A 27,901-nucleotide genomic window follows, 5' to 3' on the forward strand; every position below is an offset into this window, starting at 1 on the left:
ACAACCCTCTCCTCCATGAGTGTGGGCACAGCTATTTTTGGCCATGACTAAATAAGGAAAGAGACAAAAGCCTTCAAGACTACACAGCGGAAAACTGAACTCAAAGTGGAGGCTTATCTTAGGAAAACAGAGCAGGATTTTGGTGATGTGAGAACCTAAAGGGGCAGGATCAGGAGAACGTGAGCAGTGCCGAGTCCTGGGGTGGCTGAGGAGAGCGGCAGCAGCCGTGGCACGTACCCTGCACACGGACATCTGGTTGGTGGTCAGCGTGCCCGTCTTGTCGGAGCAGATGACCGAGGTGCAGCCCAGGGTCTCCACGGAGGGCAGGCTCCTGACGATGGCGTTCTTCTTGGCCATCCTGCGCGTGCCCAGCGCCAGGCAGGTGGTGATGACGGCAGGGAGGCCCTCGGGGATGGCGGCCACGGCCAGCGCCACGGCGATCTTGAAGTAGTAGATGGCGCCGCGGATCCAGGAGCCGCCGTGCACGGGGTCGTTGAAGTGGCCGATGTTGATGATCCACACGGCGATGCAGATCAGGGAGATCACCTTGGACAGCTGCTCCCCAAACTCGTCCAGCTTCTGCTGCAGGGGGGTTCTCTCCTGCTCCGTCGCCACCATCTCGTCGCGGATTTTCCCGATTTCCGTGTTCACCCCCGTGGCAATAACCACCCCCATGGCCTTCCCAGCAGCAATGTTTGTACCCTGAGGTAAAGAAGAGCAGGGAAAACTTGGAGTCCATTTACAAACAGGTTCTGTGGGGTGAGTTTCTTACGTTTGGTTTTAATTGAACAAAAAAAAAAAACAAAACCTCAAACCAAACCAAAAAACCCCCACAAAAACCCCTCGAACCAAACCACCTCATGCAAGTTCAGACTGTGCTTCAGCCAGGATATGGAAAAGGATAAAGAGGAAGAGGATGATACTGCCTGTGTCTGTGAGGGAAAACTCCAGGGTGGAATTTCTGCTCCCAGAACAGGCTCAAAACGAGTCAGTATTGATCTCTCACAAGCACCACAGGCAAACCCAGCTGCTGAGCAAGCAGTATGTGTTTCAACTGGAATACTGAATGTGCTTTACCTCTCTTTTTTTTAAATTAGGGCTCTATTTTGTTAGAAAATAGTAATAAATGTGTTCTCTGGGGCTCCCTGTGTGAACATATTTAACATGGAAAGGAACAGTAAAATTAAGCTGCCTGCCAGCAAAAAGTTATTCTCTTATCTGAAAGACATTCAATCCTTCCTTCAAATAAATTGAACAAACTATTTCACTCCTATACAGAAAGCCAGTTTTCAACTTCATCTACACACCACCACAATTTGTGTGGGCTCTTATCACACTGAAGAACTATTACATTAGAAAATTACTGCAGAAAAACTAAAAGTGCACGTGCTGCACCCTCCAAGACTTCCTTGTGAAGGACAAAAATAATTTTCCTCATATAGACTGGTTTCATCCAGCATCTTCCCCTGAGGACAGCTTTCATTAGAAGTTAATTTAGTTCAGTGTGTATGGAGACACACATAGAGATATGTACAGAGAACATAGCAAAGTCATGCAGTTTTGGGGGGAAGACCTGAAGTGTTGCACATTTTTTATCAGCTTCACTATTATTTTATAAATGTTTTGAAAACCTCAAAGTAAATGACTTACAGAAAAGAGCATGTTCTTCTTGTCCTGATTTACAGCACGAGGATCAGGCACAGGGTCCGTGTGCTTGATAACAGACACAGATTCACCTAAAATAAAGATGACAGTCTTAAGAAGAGATTTTCTATCTGGAGTCCTGAGGGAATCAAAAAGTTATGATCTTCAGCTCTGAAATTTTTAGGATGTCAAAATTCTTTCCTCAAATGATGTTAATTTAATTGTTTAAGTGAAACAGGAAAGATTTCAGTTGGCCAAGAAAACAGAATGTCTGGCTTTTAGCAAAAACTCTGTATCAGTTTCTACAAGTTCACACAGGTAGAGAAAGGTTCCTTTTCTCTAAAAGCAGGTGCTCACTGCTACACCAGATTTCACAAGGTGGTGCTCTCAGCTTCAGCACTGAGTCACTGTACCTTGTGTAGGCTCAGGAGAGCCAAAGCCTCCTTCCTTTAAAAGGATTTTGTTGAGCAGCATCTCAGACCTCAGTCCTGCTTTATCCAACAGGAGACTTGAGCATCAACTTGGCTGAAAGCAGCAAAGGCTTCCATTAAAACAAGAATTCTGTTCCTTAAATAAAGGCAAGTAAAAGTCCCTTTCTACAGAGTTCTGATGGGCTATTTCTACTCATTCCAGCAGCTTTACAGGCATGAGTGCATCCATTTTCCTATGCCAAACATAAGTCTTGTGCTGTACAGGATCTGTGGTGAAAACTCTGGAGCCTGTTTCAAGACAGATTCAAGGATGAAAAATAGGCTTCCCATGAATACTTCACTGTTTTAAAATTCAAAGCTAGTTAACAATAATTTATGCTACCAAAACAGGCAGACAGATCTCCATGTTCCAGCTGAAAGAAAACTGTTGTAGCATGCTTGGTTGATTCCCAGCTTCTTTCCTATATTCAGAAGTGCTGCTACTTTGTTTTGTTTTCAACAAATCTGAAAAGGACTCTAAAAATAGTTCCTGCATTTGAGGGCTGGTACCAGAAAACACATGAATGTGTGTGCACAGAATTTGAGCAAATAAGGCTCGAGTGCACTGAGTCTTTAGTGGCAGCAGCTTAAAAGCTGCCAGCATTGCAAAAATTGTTCTCTGTTGTTGCAGAAGACATTTAGTAAGATTTACATACTTTCAGATTGGAGTGGTGACACGATGTTCAAACCTAGAAGACTCCATGAACTAGATGAGAAATACCTTTTTTTTTTTTTTTTTAATTTTAATTTTCCACAAATTGCTGGTGTCTGTTGGGGAAAGGGGAAGGCCAAAGAAGCATTACAAGACTCAGTAAGAATGTTTATCCCACTAAAGGGAAAACAAAGCCAATGATGAAGCAACACATTCAGGCACTCTAGAAGTTACCAGATGAGAAATTTACTGCACTTGAATGCAGAGAACCTCAATAGCTGCAGGCTTGTTTCTAATGGATCACTGCAAATAAATGGTGAAAAGGCACTTCCAATTATGCACATAATTACATGAAAGTCACAAAAACTGTACCTGTGAGAATTGACTGGTCCACCCTTAGAGTTGTGGATTTGATAGAAGTAATTCTTATATCAGCAGGAACCTTGTCTCCCACTACAAAGAAATGACAAGACAGAGTCAGAGTTGTGCTGTTTGAGAGATGACTGACCAAGTGTCCCATCTCTCCATCAGCCAGGAAAATGACTTTCCAGTAACTGCACAGGTGCCTGAGATCACCAGCAGCTTATTGCAATATTCCCAATTTCTGAGTATCCAATACACCTTGGCAACTTAGACTTGCCCCTACCTAACCTCCAAGAAAGAAGCTGTAAATCACTGGATTGTTTTTCTAACCACATGGCCACTTGAAAGAAAAGGGAAAACATTCTCAAGTGCAAGATATCAATTTCAGAAGACATATTTATAAACAATCAAACCCCGTAGCTAAGGTGAACCAAGTTCCCTTCTCAGAACAACTGGTCCTGCAGAATCTTTTAGTTGTTTTCTCTATGCCCAAAGTGAGTCCTCTGCTCTCCAAAAATCACATTATCCACATCTATTTATTTAGAAAACTAAAAGAAGTTGTATTTTCCTTTTCTTTGGCACCCATTGTGAGAATAACGTGCTTCTGCAAATATGCTCTTGTAATGTTACACTTTGAGTGCTGCCAGATGTCCCAGAGCTGGAAGTTAACCTCAGATCACACAGTAGCTTTATTTTCCAGTAATGCTACTCTATTCAATAACCACAACCCATACCCCAGTTACAATTTTCACAGATCTCTGTTGTGTTTATCTTGTCATGCACATTTCTACTTTGCAAAAGAGAATATTGAAAGGAAAAAAAAAAATAAACAACCCATAAACAACAAAACATCCACTAACAAGTGCTTGAGACACCAAGGCAGCAGATGACAGAAGTTAACACCACACTCCTAAAAATGGCAGTGACAAATCCAGTTCTCAGCTGAGCTCCAGCATCCCCAACATCTCAACATTATCTTCTCCCTTCCTACTTCCTCTTACTCAGCTTTTCCAAGCTTTTAACAAAAAAAACTAAAGCTCTACCATTTTGCGCCTACTGCAAATAAATGGCTTCATGCAAATGAACTTGTTAAAGTGTATTAATGAGGCACATTTCTGATTCACATGGAGGGGTTCTACATTCTGCATGTCAATATTGCTAATTAACACATGATTGAACGCTCCTAATGTAATTTAACACTGCAAGCATTCAAGTGTCAGCTATATTATTATAAAATAATGCAAAGAAACAAAGAAGGGTGAATAACTAACCAAAGACAGCTGATCTTTTCAGTAGGTGGAATCTGTGTCCCTGCAGTGAAATTAAAATAAGCTGCAATTCCTGCAGGAACTGCTTATGCAATCAGCAGCAATAATGCACCTTAAGAAATAATATCATGAAAAGCTCTAGAGTGGTGTCACAGCCTTGGCTCATCCAAGCCCTCACACCCTGGAGTGCAAAGCTGTGGAACAAAACCCTGAAGAGGAGAATGAAGTGCTCCTTCAAACCTCAGGAAAACTTGTCCCATGTGACTTCCTGTGAATTCAGAGTAACTCCAACCACTGAAACCAGCAAAAGTTTGTATAGTTTAGCCTGTAGGGTTGGATGTGTGTTTCTGTGAGCGTGTGTACATGAAGGGACAAAAATCCAGCCACAAATGTGTCATTATACCATGTGAATACTAATTTAAGCCACAATGCCCTTGAGCAGCAGGAGAAAATAGCCTCAGACAAATGGTGACCTAGGCCAAAAAAGGCAAAACTATTCAATGGCTCTCCTGGTGTCCTGGGCAGGGTTATTTGCAGACACAGCAGCAGCTGCTCTGCAGATTGGGCTGGACAAGCCCCCAGAGCCCTGAGAGCTGCAGCCACCAAGGGCAGCGCTGGGGGAGATGCACAACACAAAAAAGGAGCTGCTAACAAAACAATCCTAAAACTTTCAAGCAACTGGACAGAACATATGGGAAAGCTCACAAGTGATTTTCTAACCTACTTGTGAACTGCTCCAAGTGGTTCAAACTCAATATTCACAAGACTTAAAATGCTTGGAGAGACCCCTCTAACAGACTGTTGATATTCAACATCAGAATTTCCATGAAAATGCTACTCCTGTTATCAATTGCCTGAATCTCCAGAACTGAAGTGCTAAATTTATTATGACAGAGCAGCTTTATAAATTTATCTCAACGATTTGAGATAAGACACATGATTCACTCACCCTCTCTGACTGGGAAGGTTTTGTAGTAAAATATTCAAGGCATTTCCAATAGGCAGGAAAGCTCTGTCAGGGTCAATTCCAGAGCCATTTTAAACAGTTCTTTGCAAAATAACAACTATGAGACTAAGTCATTTATGGTCTTGAGTACACTTTCAAGAGCACAGCTGAAATGGAATATAAATAGGAAGCCATCCTATGACAGAGAGGGACCACAGGAAATTTTCAGTGAGCAGTGCACCAGAGATCTCATCTACAAAGAGAAGGCTTTTAAAACATATACTTTAAAACAGGGGAAAAAATGGGAGCTTGCTGCTGGTTTTGGGGAGGCTTTTTAAAATTCATATAATTCAGTCCACAGAACCAATGGAAGCAATGCCCAAGGTTTGAAAGAAATGAGGAAGTGATTATGTGTTTGTGTTGCTCAGCACAGAACTGCTACAGTAAATGATATAATTCCATAGTCTGCCACCTAAAAGAAAAGGCCAGTTGCACAAATATTTTCATCCATTATTTCAACCCAAGTTTTTAATCCTAAATAGTCCCTTGATTTCCACCACAGCTCTGAAGAAATAAAATAAGCTGCTTTCAAAACTGCCCAGGTATGTGTTGTGAAACATAATGTAGGAAATAGAAAACTACTGATTAAAGCAGCCCCAGCACTGACTGCTGTCTGGAGGAGGGAGAAGGGTTGGGTTTGAACCATCACAGCTTTACCACAGAATCCTTTTATCCATGCACAGGATTTTAGAATTTTAATACAGAGCTTCAGCACACAAGAAATGAGTCTGTGTAAAAACAACCTGGTCGTGACAAGGGGTAAAAAAATAAATAAAAATAAATATCCATTTTATTTAACTGTGCATGAGTCAACACTGAAACAGACAATTTACAATTTCTACTCCTTGGTAGAAAAACTGGAGCAGTACTTTGTTGCAACATGAATTTAGAATTTATGTCAGCTGCTTTTTCACTGTAAACAGGGCACATTTAGCACTTTCAAATTCTGGGTTCTTCAGCACCTAACCAGGAATGGTCCCTTCCAAAATCCCCCAATTGCACCCAACACACTCCAGCCTTTCCTCTCAGGTTCAAAGCCCTTCTCTTCCTGCTCCCAGGGCTCTGGCAGTGCTGTGGGTCCAGTTATGAACAATCACTGACAGATACTGGATTTTCACACAGTCCAACCCTGCAGCTTCTCCACTGACTTGTCCCAAAGTGACTTCAAGTACAGAATGTATTATTAAGCAACCTGAGTCCCAATTTTGTCCTTGGCACTGAGCAAGTCCTACAGTGGAATGATCAACTCATTACCTGGGTGTTTCATCTGAGCACTGATATCCCTTTCAATGCTTTACCAGTTTCCAGCAGAGCAATAAAATTAAATATTTCATTTCAGAATTCTGTCAGACAATGGTTTGAGACACTCCCTGAGAGACCTCTACAGCTGAAATACAATATTCATTTTGGCAGTCTGTGCTTTAAGCAGCCCAGGAAGATGGGCAGAAGTGATGGGACACATTCTATGAACAGTGAAGGTGGAGGGAAAATTACCATTAAAGCTGAGTGGATTTTTTTTTTTCATTTTTAGTTACTTCAGGGCACTAACAAAGAACCTCAGACTACAAGAGGACCATACTCATCCTTCAGGTCTCAAATATTAGACCATATCCCAGTACACTCCACTGAGATCCATATTCCAGATTTCCTAATCAGAACTGCTGGTGGCAGTGGGCTCAGGAAGCAACATGAACTGTACCCCAAAAGCCTCTATGCTACAGAACTGTCCTCAGAACAGAACTGAGGTTTGAGAGGTGCACTTTGAACACCAATATCAGCTCTGTTAACTCTGACCCCTCACAGCCCTGGAGACCTGCTCAGGTTTACAGGCAGGGACATTACAGAAAGCTTTGCCTCTTTCTGATGTTAATGTGTTCCAAGAACAATTCCTCTTCTTAGCTAAGGAAGTGATCTGTTTGCAGCAAGTCCCTCTTTGTGATCACAGCAAATCAAAGTAATTCTTCTTGTAGGTCCCAGGAGCTGCTCATCCACAGCATGTACCTCACACTTTATTTGTGTTTATCATTAACCAAAGCCAGCACCACCCTGCATCTATCAGCACACTGGGGGTGGGAACTGGACTTTATTGTAATCAAGATTATCAGTACAGCTCCTATTATTCCACAGGTGAACAGTTTTCTTTGAACACAAACAGTTCCTGAAATTGAGTAAAAGCATCCCCAAAAGAACTGCAATAAAGCACCAAATTTTAAGAATTAAAGTGAACAGATTTAAAATAACAGATAAGGGATGCTACACACTTCAATCACCAGAGCTGAGGATTTTCTGAGTGTTGAACTGAGTATTGCTGGGGACAGTAACATTTAAAGCTCACACCTGAACTGAATGGTTTGCTTTTATTTAGAGTTTTTATTTAAATAAAAGCAAACCATTCTATTCAGTGCTTTTATTTAGAGCTGCTCCAGCAGAACTGGTTTTTGTATTAAACTTCCTTAACACAAGCTCAGCTTAGCTCCTCTTCCCCCTTCTACACAGACAATCTCATCTTCCCATTGTGCTTGATCTCCTGAGACCACCAGAAACACAAGTTTTCCTCCACAGTAACAGCTTTTAAGTATTTAACACTTCCTGAACAGGCCATAATAAAATGGTCCCAAAAATCAGAAGCTCTACAAAACAGGAACATAATTGAGGCCAGCTACACTTTCATACAAGGCCAAGAATGTCAAAGTGCCAAAATCAGAAGAGAGATTATGAATCAAATTTTAAGTCTGAGTTTCCACTCCAAACCAGGAAGGTAAAATTTATTTTCCATTGAGACAGATTACCCCAGCAAAGGTCCAAGAGCTGTAACCATAGCAGTAAACAGCACTTGCTTTCACTAACAAGGTGACAGAACAATACATTTAAATTCATTCTTTGCATTAGACAATGAAACAGCCTCTCTCACCCACCTTCTGCATTCTGGGCAGACAGAAAATATCCCCAGAGCTTCCTGTGCAGTGTATGCAAGGTGTGAGCATCCTGACCCAGCAACTGCTCAAGGCAGAGGTCCAGATAAATTTAAACAACACCTGTATATTGTCTTCTTATAAAAGAAAGCCAAAAGGACAGAAACAGCTTTGCTTTCTGGGAGCAGAGTATTTCCAGGTCAGAACTGAGGGTTGAGAGAAATGGAGACACTGTGTAAAACAGAACATACAACCCAAATTTTCCTTAAACTTGTTTCTTTTCATTCTCTAAAACCAGACTTGTCATTCTCTCTGAAGAGGGCACCAGAACATTAGATAAGATGTGCTGATGGACAGCAACCCTGCTTCTAAGCCTGCACTCATTTCTAAACCACATTTCTCTAGTTTTAGCTTTTAATTAGTGGATCTATTTATACCACTGCCTACTAGATGGAAAACTCTTGTGATCAGCCTACAAAAATATCTGATAGCAGAAAGAACAGACCAGTAAGTTAAGCTTCAACTTAAGCCAGGTCAGGTAGAGAACAACAACTTCTGCACACCAAAGCTGAAGCTCTGTTTCCCAGTTATGCTGCATTTGGGGAACAGAAGAACCAAAAGTCAGAATTCTGGAAGCACAGCAAAGTTTCAAGTGCAAGTTTTCTTTAGCCTTAAAAAAACCCCAAAATCAAAAAACCACAAAAAAAGGGCTTCCTTTGCCAGGGTAATGCAGTAGAAACTGAACATTATCTTGATGTCCAAACTTTTTGTTCAGTACTATTTGTCCTTATAACAAAACCCACTCAGTATCAGCTCTGTCAGAGTACAGAATATCAGGAATGTTCTTCATTTTCAAGCAACTAAACCAGAATTACTTTTGCAGTTTTTACCAGACAGTTTGGTAACTCTGAAGGAAAATGCTAGAACAAGAATTGGGGTAAAAATTGGAAATGTGTTTTGCAATATTTCCACTGAGTGTTAAAAGTGACACAAGTTGAGGCCGTGCCCTGAGCTGACCCTCACACAACTCCAGCCTCCAGTGAAGTATGGACTGGAGTTTGGACTGTGTCTGGTTATCCCTGAGCTGCCTCTGGTGTGCTGGCCAAAATGTGCACTGAAGCTCACAGATTTATGCACTTCTGCTACATGTATTTATTAACCACTCATCTTGCTTTCCTCTCTCTTCTGGTTCAAAAGCAGAACTTCAGGAAAAAAAGCAAAAGATGTGCTTTAAAAGCCAGAGCCCACAGTCTGCACCTGGTGAGGAAACACCCACAACATTTGCAGTAAATTCTCAGCAGTTTGCTTCAGGACAGCCCCCAGCAGGTCTGTCCTGGCCTTAAGCCTTCCTCCATCCTTTTCCTTATCTTTTCCAATCTCAATGCTTTCCCAGAAAAACTAAACCTGCATCTCTAGCACTGAGTCTGAACATCAATCCCAGCTGTTAGAAAAGCAACACAGGCACAAGGACCCAGATGTTTGGGAATAAGACCTGCAACGTTCATGTTTCCAGCTGTACCACCAGGGACAACCTGGAGCTCTTCACAACCACATGGGAGTGACAAAATTCACATCAAGAATCTTCCTTCCTGACCTTCTCCATCCCAAATTCATCTTTATTATAAAGCACCAAGAATCCTGAAGTGCTCTGTAGTTGGAATAAAAAGCCTTGAAGTAGTTCTTGCCTACTCTGTGCCAGGTACAAAACTAAATTTTCTGGAATATACACTAATTTAATAAGCAACAGCTTCTGGCAATTCTGTGTGTATTTTTAACATGTTGAGTACTTACAGATACAGTAACAGATGACAAGAACCATCCTTCAGAAATTCAGGAAAAAGAGGAACTACTGTGGCTGAGTTTAGTCATTTACTGACTGCAACTACTGAACTTTCATTTATTAAATTACAGAAACTCAGAGACACTGTATCTGCTCCAGAAATTTTAGACAGGAAAATACAGTGGAAAGTGAACAAAGGTCATTTCTGCTCCCAAATGTGCTTCTATTAAAAGAATACATGATTTACAACCAGTTTATCCCAATTATTCAGGCTAACTTCATACAAAACTTGTAAGAAGTAGGGCCATGCTATTCTAAATTTCTCTTTAAAATGTCACTTTAACCCAGCAAACAAAAAACCTGAACTAAATCAAAGTGTATCTAATCTATTAAGATAGCCCCTGGTTACAGATTTAGAGTGTACCCTGCAATTAACTCCAGCTTCTACAACAACATGATAATCCATTTAAAGGCAGGCAAACTGAAAAGCCATGTGAGGACAGCATCTGCATGTCTGTCACTTCATCAATTCTAGGAAAGACTCTGTAGCTTAGTAACCATCACACACCACAGCTCTGAGAACCCTGCTCACCACGGCTCTGCAAGCAAATTCAAGGCACCCTTCCCAAATCTGCCACCCCAGCATCCCTACAGGCTCCTGTGCATTGGTCAGTGCCTTCTCCACCATCGCTGAAGTGAATGTGGAGGAAAGTTCTTCTAACAATATGCAGTTAAGAAATCAATATCTGCATGTATCAATAGCAACCTAACAATTCCAGCAACTGAGTTCTCTCTGTGTCAGACCCACACACAGCTATTTCAAATTAGCAAAGCTGTCACAGCATTAAATACAACTCTTTTGCAAGGGATGACTTGTAAGAATTTGCTCAGTGTACGTTATCAGCACAGGGGAGAAGCCAATTACCTGGCTGTTTATGGCCCAGGGTGAAGGAGATTTGCCTGGACACACAAATGTCACTGGCACTTGGCCAGGAATTCCTGAGGCAGATATGGCCCCCAGCATGAAGGGCTCTGGCACTTCCCTACATGGGCATCTCTGTGCAAAGCCCGTGTCAAAGGCCATCAGAGCCCTCCTGCACTGGAGGCACAGGCATGCACAGAGTCTCTCTCACCTCCAGGTCCTGACACCAGCACTGGGACATGATGCATTTAGTGGCTCTCCTCTGTTTGCTCTGTGGCTTTTCTCAGTTTGATTACAATTAAAACTCATCATTGTCTAGCTACAAGAATTTATTGTTTCAGTGTCAGAAGTTGTGTTACACTGAAGCACTGATTTCTCCATTAAGCATGCACATGACTTATAATTAACTGCAGCTTCAAGTGAAGGTCATTTAAGTGTATTGTTTGATCCACAAATTTAAGTGAGTATTTTACCCAGAAGAGCTTCTACAATCCATCAACGAGCCAGACCACCTACCTTAAAGGACAGTCATAAAACCTGGATATTTTTTGGGGTTCTACATGAACATACTGGCTTAACCTTGTCCTTATCTTTAAAAAAAATAATTCTACATCTGCTGGGCTATCAGTCACTGTTCTACAGGCAGATTTTAATATTGCAATAGTAACCCTATGATAAAGAGGACACCATGCTAGTTAAAGGCAGCCTGGTGCTACAGGCACATTGGTTATTCCCAGTTCGTTTTTCTCCCTCACACACAGGCCTTTTAAACACAGTAATTGATTTTATTGGTACTGACAATATACAGCAGGTAAGTAAAAGCCCACACATCCCCCAGGTGTTCTCATACAGAATAAAGGCAAAGCTAAATTTGAAGATGAATACACAATCTGTACCTCTTCTGAAATGGCAGTGAATCAAGGAGAAAGTGTTCTGTGCTCTGTATACATGGCAGAGCATCAAAATGCAGCATTTCTCCTCAGTGCTACCCCAAACCAGTGCAAAACACAGTCATCAACTCCAATTCCACCAACTCTGCTTTAAAGTACCAAAAACCACAACCTGAGTGTATTCCCACGATGAAAAGTCCTTCCAAACCCACCATTCCACTGCTGCCATTTAAAAACAGGATAAGGATTTGGCCCAGCCATCCACTGCAGAGTGTGGAATTGATACAGCTCTGTTTGCCTCACAAGGACACATCAGGCACTGACAGGGCATCACAGAGCACCCTCACTTCACTATCACCACTTTGGATGTGGAGCTGTAGCTGAATCACCCTGGGCACAAAACAGGGGCTTGAGACAGGGCTCAGGCAGAAACGTTGAAGTTTCTCAAGGAATGAGAGCTGGGCAGGCAGCCAACAGCAACTTCATCCTGAGTGCTCACTCTCTTTGCCTGCTAATTAAACCAGGAGGATAGTCAAGTTTAAGGGTATATATTTATCTCCTCTTGAGACAGCTACCACCTCTAAAATCAAAGTGACATGAGTGCAAAGTAATTTTGATGTACACCCTGAATTGTTCCCAAAGGAAAAAAATCACTCAGTTAACAGTGGATAATGACCTACAAAATCTGAACATGCAACACTCCTGACACTCAGCAAGAGCCACCTAGTTTTATCTGGGAAGGAACAGTCAAGGCCAGTTCAGAGAAAAAATTTATTACTATGGCATTATCACCAAAATGATGGAATTTTAGCTGGAAGTATATAACCCTTCTATTTTTGCACTCCTTCCAGACAAAGACACAGCTTTTAGAGCAAAACTAAGGTATTACAAAGCTCTAGGCAGAAGTCCAGGCTTTTAAGCCTGGCACTTCAAAAGCTTACCCAGGAGAACCAGGGAGCTCCACTCTGCAGAGCTCATGTATTTGAGATCTATACAGCCAATTGTCAGAAGGAGCAATAAGGAATTGGGAAAGATGAGAAAACAGTGAAGTCATGTGCCAGTCACACTTGCTGAGAGGACAGAAGACATTTGTGAAGAGAAGTTCAAAGGCACTGCTACTACAAGCCTAAAAGCTGGAGAAACACATTCAGATGAAATAACAGACTGTGACTAAAAAAGAAAATCTCTGCACTCCCAAACCTAAGGAAACTGCAGACATTTTAACACCAGGAACAAAATCTATTTTGTGATAGAAAAGAAGACAAGCTTTAAGACACTCTGCAACCAGACACTAGAAAACAAAATTTTAAATTTGTGACAAGTGTTAAAACCACAACTCCAATTAAGATGCTTTACTTTCCTACCAATTAAACTAAGTGGCAATTTGAAAAACAATCCCCTCCGTACTCAGGCACATTTAAGGTAATTACAGATGAACAGGAGCAAGATTGTTCTTAAGTGAAGCATATACTTAGGAGTGTTTGAAAACTCCCCCCAGGGCCTCAAATGATTAAGACAAAGCCCCACAACAATTCACATGAATATGCCAATGCCTGCATGCACCACAGGAGGGGTCTTACCTGCCACTTCCACGATATCACCTGGGACAATGTCTCTGGCTTTAATCCTCTGGACACTTTTCCTGTCCTGTCGATACACTTTGCCCATCTCTGGTTCATATTCTTTAAGAGCTTCAATAGCATTTTCAGCATTTCTTTCCTAAAAGATAGCAAAAATGTGTCATTTTGAAAGCCCTCAAGGAAAAGAAGGCTGTCATATCCGATTTTCCAAAAGCATTATCATATGAATGCTACCAACTCAGCTCAGCTCCATTTCTTCATACAGAACATTTTGTGTCCCCTCCCCTCACGAGGTTGCTGACTGGGAATCATTAGAGTGTAATTCAGGTGTTTGTGGGCCTTTAGAACACAGAAATTGTTATTGCAATGCTGCAGCATTTTCCATCAAGAACATCCACTGTGTTGTTGCAGGGAGGCCACACAAAGAGTTCCATATGACATATGGATGCTTTTTGACATTAAAAAAAGCACTAAACAGAATTAAGATTTGTGGATGTAGGTGCTGGCTGTACCTTGGCTGGAGCAGCTCACACTCTAGCCTAGAGTTTCATTTACTGACACAAATCAAGGATCAAGTTATGATGAAGCCAACTTATTATCAATTTTATTTCAGCAAATCAAGTCATGCTGAAGTGAAATTAAAGCACACACTAGAAATTTCCCCAGAACTCCAAACAATTTACAAACTCACATCAATCCCCACTCAGGAAAACCTTTTAATTTCCACTAACACAACATCTTTCCTATCTCAGCTGCAGCCCTCTCACTGAGCTCTGGCAGAGATTGGTATCAGTATTGTGATGCCACCTGGATAAAGAACAACTGCAGAAACCAGCAGCTTATCAGGGCTCCTTCTCCAGCTCCTGGAGAAAGAACTTTTCCATTTCCCTGCCTATTGACAAGAACAAACGTCATTTAGCCCTGATAATTACAGATAATGGTAGAGTGCACAGAGTTTTTAGAACATCTGCCCTTCAAATAATACATCAGCCTTTCCAGATAATAAAAAATTCCTCCTTGCATGTCAAAGCAGAAACAAAACCATCAAAAATTCAAAAGTTGAGGAACTCACTAGTTCCTTGTACCAGTGCAGCTGAAAATGACTGTTACCAAAACTACCTAAAGGAACTAACATTTCCATGGCACAGCTCAGGGTCTGGCAGGGCAGATACCAGCACAGAGCCATAGAACTGCAAATGATACCAGGTGAGTTCATTGTGCTCCTCAGCACTACAGCACCAACACTGCTCTTGTGTGGACTGTGAGCCAAAACCTTCAAGTGCCACAAAAGCAAGGTTACTTCAACAGAACTTTTTCTTCAAAACAGAGAAATAAAAATTCAACTTTAATTTTGGCCAGGTGGCCAAGAAGGCCAATGGCACATGGCTTGAAGGAGAAATAGAGCAGCCAGTAAGATCAGAGCACAGGGGATGGGCACTGCTGAAGCATCTCCAGTTTTGGGGCAGTTTTGGGCTCCTCAAGACAAGAAGGACATGGAGGGGCTGGATCATGACTGGGGAAGGGCCTGGAGCAGCAGGAGCACCTGAGGGAGCTGGGAGGGGGCTCAGCCTGGAGAAAAGGAGGCTCAGGGGGGACCTTGTCACTCCCTAGAAAAGGAACAAACATCCAAGTTGCACCAGGAGAAATTTAGAATGGGTATTAGCAGCAATTTCTTCACAGAAATGGCTCTCAAGAATCCAAACAGGCTGCTCAGGAAGGTGGATGAATCACCTTGCCTGCAGGTATCTAAAATGTACATGTGGCCCTCAGGGACACGGTTTGGTGGTGGCCTTGGCAGTGCTGGGTTAATAGGGTGACCTGATGATCTCAAAGATCTTTTCCACCCCCAACAATTCCATGATTCAGCTCATTCAGCCAGCTCACAGTGCTGGCCTGAGCCTTTTTGCTGCAGTTTGCCTGGAGTTATGGGAGCCAGACTGCCCTGGAGCAGGGCAGGTGCTGCTGGGGAAAGGCTGAGGGAGGCAGAGCTGTGACTCAGTGCTCACATCTGCTACCTGTAGGAACAGATACATTTATGGGTGGAGACTGTGTACTGTGCCTGATTTTCCATGCCCATTAGAACAAGGCAGTGAGTCACTTCATCTGGGCAGCAACTCTTGCACAATGAAGTTCCATGTGCATGTAGAAATATACATAGAGGTCTCCTTTGATACTATGACATCAGAAAAATAACCTGATTATTTCCTACAACAGGGAAACTCCACAAGAAAAATCTTTAAACTATACAGACAACTTTAGCTTCCACTTCATGCTTAAAATTAGTACCTGCAAAACTGCAACTCACCAGTTTCAAGTTAAACATTAACTCTTGCATAATTACTTTATGAAGACTTGAATATAAAATGTCATTTAAGGGGGAAGTGCTGTCACCCCTTGACCAACTTTATCTCTCCCCTGCACACCTGCTCCAGCAGGGTGGGCCAGGTACTGCTGAAAACTGAATTTTGAGGAACACTTTTCAGCCAGCTCACTTGGGATAGCACAGAGCAGAGCACAGGAATGGGCAGCAATGCCACTCAAGGCCACTTCTTCCAGCAGGCAGGGTCCTCTCTAAAATGTTGTAACTTATTAACAGGACTCCTCCTCTTAATTTTTGTTATTTTGGCCAGTTTGATATTTTTTAAAGCATGAAGCCTCGTGCACTAAGAGAGCAAGTAGTTATGTCATGCTAGCACCCTCCCTTACAAAAAAAACCCAACAAAACCAACCAACCATACAAAGAACTTACCATAAAAATCCTAGAACATTTTTTATCTGCAGGAAAAAACCCTCTAACAAAGCATCCACTGCCTAAAGTGATCAAATTAGCAAAGTGAAGTGAAATGAACATTTTTGTTTTGGCATCTCATGAAGTGTGATTTTATGTTATGAGACTACTGTCTATATGATTTATAAAAAGGCATCAAATTAATGTCACAGCTGACAGTGCAGGAAAAGTTTTATGGTATTTAGATGTTTTCATCAGAAACTTGTGCCTTTTGACAGACATGCAGTCTTGGGATGTACACTTAATAGGTACTATAGTGACTGAAGAGGGAGAATTAACACTGTATTAATGATTTACTAAAAACAACAAGAGGAAACAGAAAAGCAACAAGAGTACAAGTGCTCCATGCTTTGTTCCTCAGTCAGAAAGCAAACCACTCCAATTGTTCTTAGCTTTGCAAGGCCTGATTTATTGCCTGAATTCAGGGTTTTATTCTGGCCTGTCTCCTTCATGTGTTCAGCAGCGTGTGGCCAAACACTGATGGGCATTTTGCCTTTCTGGCAACGCTTCTGAAGCTTTCATTTTACCTTTAAGTCAACACTTTCTGGTGAGAAGCTTTATGGTTTGCTGACTCTCAGGAATCCCAAGTTAGCAACACATCCTACTTGCTTTGTAGGAACACCCAACACTACAGGGCACAGTGCTTCCTCCTAAAGCATAAAACCCCAAACATTTGTGATTTGATGCTGTGAAAGTCTCTGCATACCTGCCACACTCCCACAATTGCATTGGCTACTAATATGAGTAAGATTACAAAAGGCTCTACAAATGCTGTGATTGTTTCTTCACCTTCTTCAAACCAGGCCAGGACCTGCAAGAGAAACACAGTGATTTAAATTCCTGATTTACACCTTGCAAACTTTATGCCTGCTAAGTTTCAACTGCTCAGACTTCAGCAGTTTTGGAAACCCCTCAATCTACCAAGTTTGTAGTTTTGTAATTCATGAATGAGTTGGCAAAAGGCAATGGAAAAGGAGAAAAAGAATCTTTACTAAAGCAGTACAAAGTTCATTTTAGAGGCCACTCTTCTTTTAAAGGAGTAAGCTATTTATCTGGGAAACAATTGCTACTGTTGCTTCAGAAGTGAAAGGAGAAGTTGTGACAACAGTTATGACAATGAAAAAAAAAATTTAATTACTGTATAAAACAGGACATAGATTAGTTTGACTACTTAAAACACTAAAACCTTGCCAGAATCTGAATTTTAAGCAAGTTAATTGCCCATTACCAGTAACTTAGCCACAGAAATGGAATCAGCTTTACAAGTTTCCAGTGAGTAGATACAAAAACTAATCATCTACTAATTTAAATACAACTGGTGTCATATTGAAGCATCTAAGTGAATGGGTATAGTTATATCTGAAGCTGGATTGTAAACCAAGTAACTGATAAAACTCAAAATTGGATTTTAAAAGGTAAATCAAACTTATGTGAGCATAAAAGGCTCCACATGGATTTTATTTTAATTCATTTGTTTTAAAAGGGCACTCCAGTGTTAGGTATCTGTCATTCATTTGACTTGAGTGTGTCAGGGCCTCTGCAGAGTGCTGGAGTCACTGATGAAAAGTCAAGTTAACATGACCAGAGAGGAAGAGCATTTTCGTCAACGTGTTGAGCAACAGGAAGCCTGGAAAGTGACAGTAAATAGGAACAACGTGTTGAGATAATTAGGGCTGGTAGTCAGGCAACAGCTCTGAATCACTGAAGACTGCAGCGAGCAAACTGTTACTGAAGCAAGGCCACGATTCCACCAACACGCTGCTCTGAGCTATTGCTCAATTGTGAGACACTCCAGGATGTCAAAAGGAAGGAGCAGCAGCATGAAAGCCTCAAGCAGAAAACAGACTGTCAAGCAAATCCAAGGCTACAAGAAATTTTTATTACAAAGGGATAAACTTGTAAGATCCAGGTTGTGATTAACACAACTGCAACATCCCAACTGGTACCACAGCACTGGGAGGGGCTGTGTAATCCCCCTGCAGAACAGATTTAGTTGGGATCTCTGCACACCTCGGGGCTCTGCAACCCCTGGAACAGCTCCTGCTATGGGGGGGCAGTGGGACAGGCCCTGCTGTCCCTGCTCACCCCACAGCCTCCCCTGTGCCATGGATGTCTGTGGGCAGTGGGACAGGCCCTGCTCACCCCACAGCCAGCCCTGTGCCATGGATGTCTGTGGGCAGTGGGACAGGCCCTGCTGGCCCTGCTCACCCCACACCCAGCCCTGTGCCATGGATGTCTGTGGGCAGTGGGACAGGCCCTGCTGTCCCTGCTCACCCACACCCAGCCCTGTGCCATGGATGTCTGTGGGCAGTGGGACAGGCCCTGCTCACCCCACAGCCTCCCCTGTGCCACGGATGTCTGTGGGCAGTGGGACAGGCCCTGCTGTCCCTGCTCACCCCACACCCAGCCTGTGCCATGGATGTCTGTGGGCAGTGGGACAGGCCCTGCTCACCCCACACCCAGCCCTGTGCCATGGATGTCTGTGGGCAGTGGGACAGGCCCTGCTGTCCCTGCTCACCCCACAGCCTCCCCTGTGCCACGGATGTCTGTGGGCAGTGGGACAGGCCCTGCTGTCCCTGCTCACCCCACACCCAGCCTGTGCCATGGATGTCTGTGGGCAGTGGGACAGGCCCTGCTCACCCCACACCCAGCCCTGTGCCATGGATGTCTGTGGGCAGTGGGACAGGCCCTGCTGTCCCTGCTCACCCCACAGCCTCCCCTGTGCACCTGAGCTGCTGCTGCTGCTGCCTGTGCAGCTACAGGAGAGGCCAACGGGGCATTTCCAGACCTCTCAGTGTACACAAGGTCACACTCTGCCAGCAGAATCTGTTTCTTCCCTCCCTTTCTTTATTGGGATTCTGTAGAGCCCACTTTGCTTCCAAACAAAGCAAATAAACTCAATTATGTTGTGATGTGCTTAGCCAAGCAGGCACCTACAAAGTTAACTGGAATAAAACATCTGCTTTACACGACTTTAAACCAGAATCTTTTCTGATTTAAGACCAAGTGTGTTGTAAAATAACATTGAGAGAGGCCACAACTTCCAGAGGTAAGGAAAGGAGCTACAAGGACAGCAAGATCCAAGTATGTCAAGGAGAGCCAAAATTAAGTTTTCAAGTGATCTTTTCTTTCAATGAGCCATTATTTCAAAAAGAGCAGATGAACTCAAATTAGAGATCCTGAGAGTATAGAGCCTGAAGGTTTAAATCACTGCTGGTTTTCTGGTGAAATTTTCAATCTGTGACAAGGCTAAAGTGAAGTATCTAGTTAACCCTGGAAGCCAGCAATACACATCCCTCTCTCCAGAAATTTCTACACAATTACTATCACTGGAACAACCCAAGCTCCAGTTCTAGAACAGTTTACTAAACATAAGACAAAATAACCCAATACATTGCAAGTTCTTGTTCTTGCTATAGCAAACTACAGCTATATTAACACTTCACTTAGGATATTTGTGATACACAACACATTCTGTAACAGATCAGGTTTATTATTTGATAGCAGCCTGAAGTAAACAAGCAAAACAAAGGCAAGGAAAACAAAGAGGAAGTAGCACAAGCAATAACAAATATTTAACTTTGCATTTTTAGTAACAACAGGCCATATGCTGAGGCCTGGTAAAGACTGGACAATTCTTGTCCAAGTCACTGAGTCCTTGTCAGAAAGTTTCCACTAGCACACTTGTAGACCCTGGAGAGTTTTCCAGTGAGAGATCTCATTTTTTTCAATTTCTACTCAGAAGGGCCCCACCATGTTTCAGCCCTAATCACTTAAAACTCACATGGAGAGCAGCTTCACTTCCAGGTCACTGATCTCCAATGCTCTGGTCAGTCCCTACTGTCAATAGGTAAAATCACCATGTATTTAAGAAAGAGTAGGAAGAATAAGAAAAGAGTAAGATAATTGCTCAAGAGAAATGCCTAAAAATATAAGGGAAATAATAGCAAGACTTGAAAGCCCCATATCAAGGGCCAACACAAGCAGCTTAAAGGACAACTTTCATTCAGCATATCTGCTTTAGGGCTGCCAGAGCCTATTTTAAACAAAGCCTAATGGGGTGGACCTGCAGGACTCTGAGGCAGAACACACACAATGACAGGCAAACAGCCTTGGTTATTTGCAAAAAGGGGACAGAGCTACAGTGGCAAAGTCAGCCAGCAATGAGGGGAGCGCTGATGGAATGGCTGGAACAGCTCAAGTGCCCTCGCAGCTTTTTCCATTTCTCCAAGCAAAGGATCTCCATTGTCAGGGAAGTTATGGAGCCAGGTTACCTCAGATGATTATGTATCATTAAATAACAACAATTGAGTTGGAGAATGGGAGTGTGGAGACAGAATTGTGTTGCCCAGCAGGCTGTACCCGCTCACCACTAACAGAGGAAAAGCAAATACTTTGTTGTCAGCAACCAAAGAGGGATTTTTGTTTGGTTTTCATTTTGACAACGGAAACTTAGAAGCAAGCTGGGAGAGGTGAGATCTCATCCCAATAAAAAAGAAGTCCCAGATTAATTAAAGCAGGTCATACAAAAAGCATGGACTGCTTTTAAGAGTTTTCTTCTCACAGGATAATGTGATTTCAGTTTTAATATATTTGAACAGAGTATCAACTGCTGCTCAGAAAGCCCTCTTTTAGTGATTTGTCCTTTTAATACAAATTAGCTTAAAAATAAGCAGATGCAAACTATTTCAGTACTCCTGTTCCATCCATGGCTGTTATACTGAACACCAGGTAACGTTAAAGAAAAACCTCCCAATTTTAGTTCCATCATTCTGTAGAAACTTTTGTCTGCTACCCAACCAAGGTCAGGGGAAAGAAACCTCAAACACAAACCAACCCATCTTGACCATATGTATAAGCACAAAATTAAGAATTTTACTGAGTTCACAGACCGTAAGCACCCATCAATGTTACCCCGTATTTCTGAAAATAAATATATTATTATAACAATAAGAGGAGGAAAAAAAGATCCCTGTCACCCACAGTTTAATTTGTACAACATAAAATGAATCACGATGACTTCTCACATTTTTATCACCCCTACCCTCATGCTAATGAGCAATCTAAGTTTAGCTAAAGGCATGTCAGTGTCACGTTCTCCAGCAGCCCTTATCTTGTGCCACACTCCCTGCTGCTGACCTTAACAGGTAACTTTTGGGGTGATTTCAGGGCAAAGCCTGCAACACTGTTACTGACAAATCCTACCTTGCCAAGGGGACCTTTGCTCACCTTTTGCCACAAGCTAGGTTACAGCCATGCTAATTTACAGGCTATTACAATCTCTGGGCTAAATCACAGTATATTGTTTCAATCTAAACACAGATATCCACTATTAGAAAACATTCTCAGGACATTCACTCCTAAGTCGGTTTAGGAATCAAAGGAATAACTGAGGGGAGGGAAAGCTCTCAGGATGCTGCACAAATACTTCAAGGTTTGGTAGAGTTTATAGCCTACGCTGCACCTTGTGGGAGGAAATCCACTGTGTGATGCAGAGCTCAGACTGCAGAGTTCAGCACACACCACTGCTTAAGGCAGCCACACTTCACCAAGGAATTATTCTACATCAGATGCAGTTAACGTTTTGCAACCTGTCAAAATCATTTCTACAGCAAAGCAAGCTGTTCTTTTCAGTAAACACTGTAGATGTGAGCACATGCTACACAAGCATCAAGAATTAAAAGCCATCAAGACACTCCACAGGTTGATTTCTGCAGAGGCTTCACGGATCCACGAGAGAAACGAGACAAGTCTATTCACAGATCCATTTACTCACCATCAGAAATTATTTATACTGTTTCTCTTCCAAAGCCACACTCAAGGCTTTCACTAACTAGGCACATCCCTAAGAGCAGCTCTGACCTGGAATGTAGGACACAGGATCCACAAACACGCAGCATCTGACCCCGGCCATCAGCCTGCACAGACTGAGCTCTGAGTTATTTCACTGACACGGCCCTGACAGGCAGGGTGGGAGCAGAGGGCACAAAGGCACTCTGAACACAGGTTATGTGCTGCATAAGAAGGGAAGTTTCTGCACAATACCCAGTGCAGGTCTCGGTGTTACAGATGAGTGGTACTGGGCAGGCAGCTCTAACAGCAATAAACTGCCATGATTTATGATTGCAACACAGCCACCATAAAAATCCCCTCAACACAATAAAAAAAGAGTTATCTATATACTTCGAGATCCTCTCTCTTATATCTCAATCTTAATTTTTCTGTACTGACAATGAACAGCTGGTGAAGAACAGCAGAACTTAGGTGATGTAATTACATCCTATTTTTGCAGTAATGCAATCCTTGTATCAACATATCCAACGGTGCTTTGCAGCTACTACAAAAGTCTGTATTATGCTTTCATCAAGAAAAAGTGTTAAAGCCTAAGAAAAACAGATAAGATGATCGCCTTCTGAGCAAAGAAAACACCAGAAACAAACACAAAGGGGAAGAACTTCTAAAGTACCAAAATTATAATCTATCTAGAGGGGTTTTACCTTTCACCAGAGAAAAATCTCTATTTCTAACATCAATTTAGTGTGCCTCTAACTCCAAAATAGAAGGCAGAAAAGGCAGAGCAGTAGCCCAAGGTCATGTACCATGTCAGCTGAACAGAAGCAGAGAACCCAGATCTATCCCACACTCTATTAGACTACAGTCTCCTCTTAATTAGATAGGAAAATTAACCATACTGAAAAAAGCAACTGAATTCAGCTACTAATCAAGTTTTCCAAGAGGACTCAGCAGTGTATGTTCTATGACCTCTGTCAGTCTGGTCTCATACTTCCTCAGACTCAGTAATCAAAGCTTTAGCTTGGGAAATCTGATTTTTCACTTACTTGTTTATAATAAAAACAACTAATTTACTTTGGCACGGAAGGCTAACAAACTTCTGTGCTGTCATTTGTCTCACGAGATGGCAGAAACACTCCTGACTTTTCAGGAACAAAAGACATCCCCTTCTCACCCTCTGTGAGGAAAATGGGAAAGAGGAGGGGAAAAAACAAAAAAAAAAGCTTTTGAATGACTATTTATTCAATTTGCAATAGCCAGCCTGATTTCCTCTCCAGGAAACAGAGGAGTGAGTGAAGCACATCTGTCTCCATGGTCAGGACTGATGTCAGCAGGCACTGCTCAGCTGTACTGGTGATTGCAGACCCAAAGCCAGAGCCCTCTGGGAGGTGTTGGTGTGGGGAGAGCAGATCCCCAGCACAAACTGCAGCACCAGGGCAACCTTCCCCCAGCACACAGCAGCTCCAGAGCACATTCTCCTCTGCCCATCCTAATTAGCTGCCCTTAGCTAAAGAGTCACCACAATTTCCACTCCCCCCCAAGAGCTGCAGCATTTATTTTTTTTTTCAAGTAGTTAATTACAACTCCAGGGCAAAGTCTACTGTAAACTTTTACTCCCTACCTAAACAATTCAATAATTCTTCAATATTTTGTTTCTGTTGTCCAGCTCCCCAAGAAATACAGCCTTCACCTTCCTTCTCTGAGTGTTCACTCCGTTTTCCAGTTTTTCAGCAAGCACATACCATTTACACATAATGTAAGAAGATTGCCTAATCATGTTTCTTTTTTTTTTTTTTTTAGAAAAAAAAAGTTAAAAACGTTCTTGTTCTTTTAGTCCTGTATGCAAAGCAAGATGTCCATTTCACGACTTGACTATCCAAAGGTCAGTTACCAAATTTGGTCAACAATGGTGCCATCACAGCCGTCAACATTCTTGTCACTGTCAGAAGCAACAACTGTCACCTTGCTATTATCAGGAAGGGAAGGCAACTGGAATATTCACCATGTAGATTCTATTTACAGTCTGCATTGCATCCAAAAATGTCTCCCAATGATTATACATCGAGCTTGATAAAGATTAACCCAAAGGCAAGAAGAATGCCCAGTTAAACGCTTACTTACTCAAGGTTAGTTTTCAAAGCCAACAGCAGCATTGGGAAATCCCACCTCAAATAAGCAAACTGGGTTGAATGAGAAGCACTTTTTAAAATACCTGTCTGGTGCAGTTATGTACTTATGACTCATGCAATGAAAGACTCCCCAAAATTTTTGTTGGCTAGCACACAGAAACCTCGTCACAAGGAACTAATTTAATAGACAGCAATCTTGCACCTATCCAGCAAGAAAGAATAATTTCAGTATGTTGAGATCATATATATTGGAATATGTCACTCTGCCATACAGAACCCTAGGAAATAAAAGAAAGAAATAAATCATACTTACAAAAGATATGCAAGCGGCCAGCAACAAAATTCTAACTAGTAAGTCTTCAAATTGTTCAATCACAAGCTCGAGTAAGGTTTTTCCTGCAATATGTGACAAAGCCATTGAGTCATGCACATTTACAAAAATGAATTATCAACAAGAATTAGCAGAAGATTTCATAACCATGCTCACCTTCCTCTGCCGGCAGCTCTGTCAGTGGAAGATTTTTCCAGGAAGCATGTGAAAGAAAAGAAATCACCGAAGAAAGACATTAGAGCATTATCAGGCATCCACACCAGATATTCTTCCTGAATTGCACGCTCAGCTGGGTTGGATTTGACAGACACACCGAAAGCCCCACTAAGGCTGCTCTTTTCACCAGAGTATGTGAATGGGCCTGAGAGTTTTGCATTTTAAGACACATAAAGGTTCGCGGGAATGTGCCAAGGGTTATAATTCAGCCAAGTCATCACTCCAGCCAGCTGTGGGACTTCTGCTATTGCTGCACACAAAGGGTCAAAGGCTCAAAACGCTTTTCAAATGCTTTCTGACAAAGCTTTTCCTCCACATTCACTTAAAAAAACCCACAAACCATCAAACTTGGTTAAAAATATTTTAGATTCTTTCCTCCATTTTAAGCGTATGTCCTTATTTCTGCTCTCCCCTTTATGTTCCTGTAACTAGATTTAGTAACCCAAGAGGCATAAAAGCAGTGTTAAAGCTAAAAAAACACCTCTACCGTGTAATCTTCTCATAGATTTTCATTTTTACACAACGGCAAGGGAGTTCAGAAGGAACCAGGACACCCAAGCAGTGAGGATTAAAAAAAATCGACTGAATTTTTTGTCCCGACTGGCGAGAAGAATATAAAATAAGGGGCTGAAAGGCGCTGAAAAGCTGGGGAAAATGAAGGTCAAGACAGGAAAAAAAAAAAAAAAGGTAAATCCTAAACGCCAAAGCGCTTCATTTCAGAATGGAAGAAGGTTTCCCACCGTTACGGTGAAAGGGAACGGAGGTGATACCCTCCTCCCCAGAGCAGCCCTGCGAGCTCGGGATTGAAAGAAACCCACGAGGTGGAGTTCAAGTCAGCCATCTTCTCTCCCTCGCTCCTATTCCGGGTCCTGGAAGAGATGCCGGCTTTGCCAGTGCACACGCGTTAGGCCTCGCACAGGGCCCCGGCAAGGATGAGGGAGAGGAGAGAGGGCTGGGGAAGGGAGCAGAGGGGGAAGAGGGCGAGCGCCGGCGGCAGCATCCCCGCGGCGGGGCCGCCTCACCTACCGTTGGAGCCCCATTTCTCCTTCAGCTTCTTCACTTGCTCGAGGCTGAGCCCGGTGCTCTCGTTGACGCCGAAATAAGCCAAAACTTCCTCCACAGTCTTTGTGTGCGCGTTCTCCATGGCTGGGGCAGGGAGCAGCAAATGGTGCCGTGCCTCGCCTCTTCCTCCTCCCTCTCCTCCTCCTCAGCGGCGGCGGGGGCGGCGGCGAGACCCCTCCTCAGCCCTCACCACCCCCGTGCTATCACCATAGACCCTCTCCCGCAGCAGAGGAGCCCGAGCACACCTCTCTCTTCGCGGAGGAGGCCGGGAGGGGCAGGAAAAAAATTAAAAATTTAGGAAAAAAAAAAATAGGGAAAGCCGCCCTTAAAAAAAAATTTAAAAAAAATAAAGCCCCCACCCCCCCCTCCCACCCCTCACGCCTCCGAGGGAGCCGATCCGCCTCTCCGGCGGGGACGAGGGACTTCGGGCGGGGAGCGCGCGGGCCCTCGGAGCTGCGGTCGCCTCGGGGCTGCGGCGGGTCCCTGCAGGGATGGGCCGCGTTCAGGTGGCCAAACGGCCTCTCCGCTCGCCTCAGCGACTCCGAGCCGCCCCCTGTAACGGAGGGCGGTAACGGCGCGGGGGAGAAAAAGCCGCAGTTGCCCCGCTGCCCGCGAAGGGTCAGGATCGCCCCCTTCCTTCCTTCTCTAGCAGCCGAATCCCCCCCGGCCGGCCCAGGCCGCTGTCGCCGTCACGGCTCGGGCTCCCCCGCGCCCGCCGCTGCCTCCGCTCGCTCCGGTCGCACAGCGGCGGCGGCGGCTCTAATGTAACTCGGGGGGCCGCCCGGCGCTCTCTCGCTGCCGCGGCATGTGGACGCCGCTCATTGGCGGGGCCGGGGCGCGGGGCGGGCATGCTGGCGGCCCCGCCCGTGGGGCGGAGGCGATGGCTGCGGCGCGGCCCCTGCGCAGCGCGGTCCCGTTGTCGCCCGTGCTCCCGCCCGGGGCCCGGCGGCGGCTGCGCCTCACGCCGCGGTGGAGCCGCTTCCGCTGCGCACGGGGTCAGCCCCGCAGGTGCAGTGGCCGCTTTCCCGCCGCTGCTGTCCCGGCGGGAACCGCCCCTGTCCCGGCCTCAGCCCGCGGTGAGGGGGAGCGGGGCGGCCTGAGGGGAGCTGCCCGCCTGAGGGGAGCCGCCCGCCATTGGGGTCTTGGCGCGCGGGGTGGCGCCGAGCTGCACCGGCGCGTGTCGCGACAGGAGCCCCAGCCGTCCTGTGAGCACTGCCCTCACCCTGTCGCGATAGCAGCCTCATCCAGTCCAGGGGTGAGTGTAGGGTTGGCCCCTCAGGAGCATCACCCGGTCAAAGGGTGACTGTGAGGCTGGCGCTCTCTGTCGCGACAGGAGCATCATCCGGTCAGAGTGTGAGGGGAAGGCCGTGGATTCTCCCTCTCTGGAGACATTCCAAACCCACCTGGGCGCGTTCCCCTGTCACCCTGCCTTGGCAGAGGGTTGGACTGGGTGATCTCAGGGGTCCCTTCCAACCCTAAGCACTGTGATTCTGTGGGGCTGCACCGGCCTCTGTCGCGACAGGAGCCTCATGGATCGCGAGAGTGCAGAGGTGAGGGCCGTGTGCCTCGGTGCTGTGGCGGGGGTCACTCGTGCCCTGCGCTGGCACTGAGCAGCGTCCCCAGCTGCCGTCGCACCCATCCCGGTGACAGCACACTCAGTCGCGGCGATAACGTGAGGGGGAATGAGCTGCTCGCCCTGAGTTCAGCGCGGGTGTGGGCTGAGCTACCTGAGCTTTCCTCAGCACCGTGGCTCGGCTCTGCCACAGGCGCAGGAATCGATAGAGAGCACAGAAAACTGACTGATCCACCCAATCCCACCCGGTAATTTATGGGAACTTCAGTGAACACAAACCAGAGAGAAATCAGCGCCAAATGACATGAATACACCTGCAACACACACGCACGACACAGCGAGCAGATCAGCATAAACACCTTGAAAAGTTGGTTCCAAGCGATGTTCCCGTGTACGTATGCCTGTGCAAATACCAGAGCTGATCCCTACATGTGTGCTGGCTTACATAAATGCAGATCCTACCTACAATCTGCATTTCCACCACTTACAAACCACCCACAGCACCACGCTATAAGAAACTGC

The 27,901-nt window shown here is 44.2% G+C and overlaps 1 protein-coding gene across 2 annotated transcripts in view; it reads right to left on the reverse strand.

Annotated features, from left to right (window-relative positions):
* ATP2A2 (ATPase sarcoplasmic/endoplasmic reticulum Ca2+ transporting 2) overlaps positions 1–26,626 on the reverse strand; it is a 44,436-nt gene extending 17,810 nt beyond the window's left edge. Inside the window, exons 1-8 of one of the 2 annotated variants that reach the window (XR_008535275.2) lie at positions 25,771–26,626; positions 24,685–24,702; positions 24,511–24,593; positions 16,982–17,086; positions 13,488–13,626; positions 3,139–3,219; positions 1,651–1,736; positions 238–702 (exon numbers count right to left, since the gene is read on the reverse strand). Coding sequence is in view for 1 of the 2 variants with exons in the window: in XM_077187895.1 (XP_077044010.1) it covers positions 238–702; positions 1,651–1,736; positions 3,139–3,219; positions 13,488–13,626; positions 16,982–17,086; positions 24,511–24,593; positions 24,685–24,702; positions 25,771–25,888 (1,095 nt within the window). In the remaining variant the exon portion in view is untranslated. The remainder of the gene's footprint in view (positions 1–237; positions 703–1,650; positions 1,737–3,138; positions 3,220–13,487; positions 13,627–16,981; positions 17,087–24,510; positions 24,594–24,684; positions 24,703–25,770) is intronic. The other variant, XM_077187895.1, reaches the window with a different exon arrangement.
* Positions 26,627–27,901: the final 1,275 nt, after the last annotated feature.

Source organism: Agelaius phoeniceus, chromosome 18, assembly GCF_051311805.1.
Source record: "Agelaius phoeniceus isolate bAgePho1 chromosome 18, bAgePho1.hap1, whole genome shotgun sequence".
NCBI lineage: Eukaryota > Metazoa > Chordata > Aves > Passeriformes > Icteridae > Agelaius > Agelaius phoeniceus.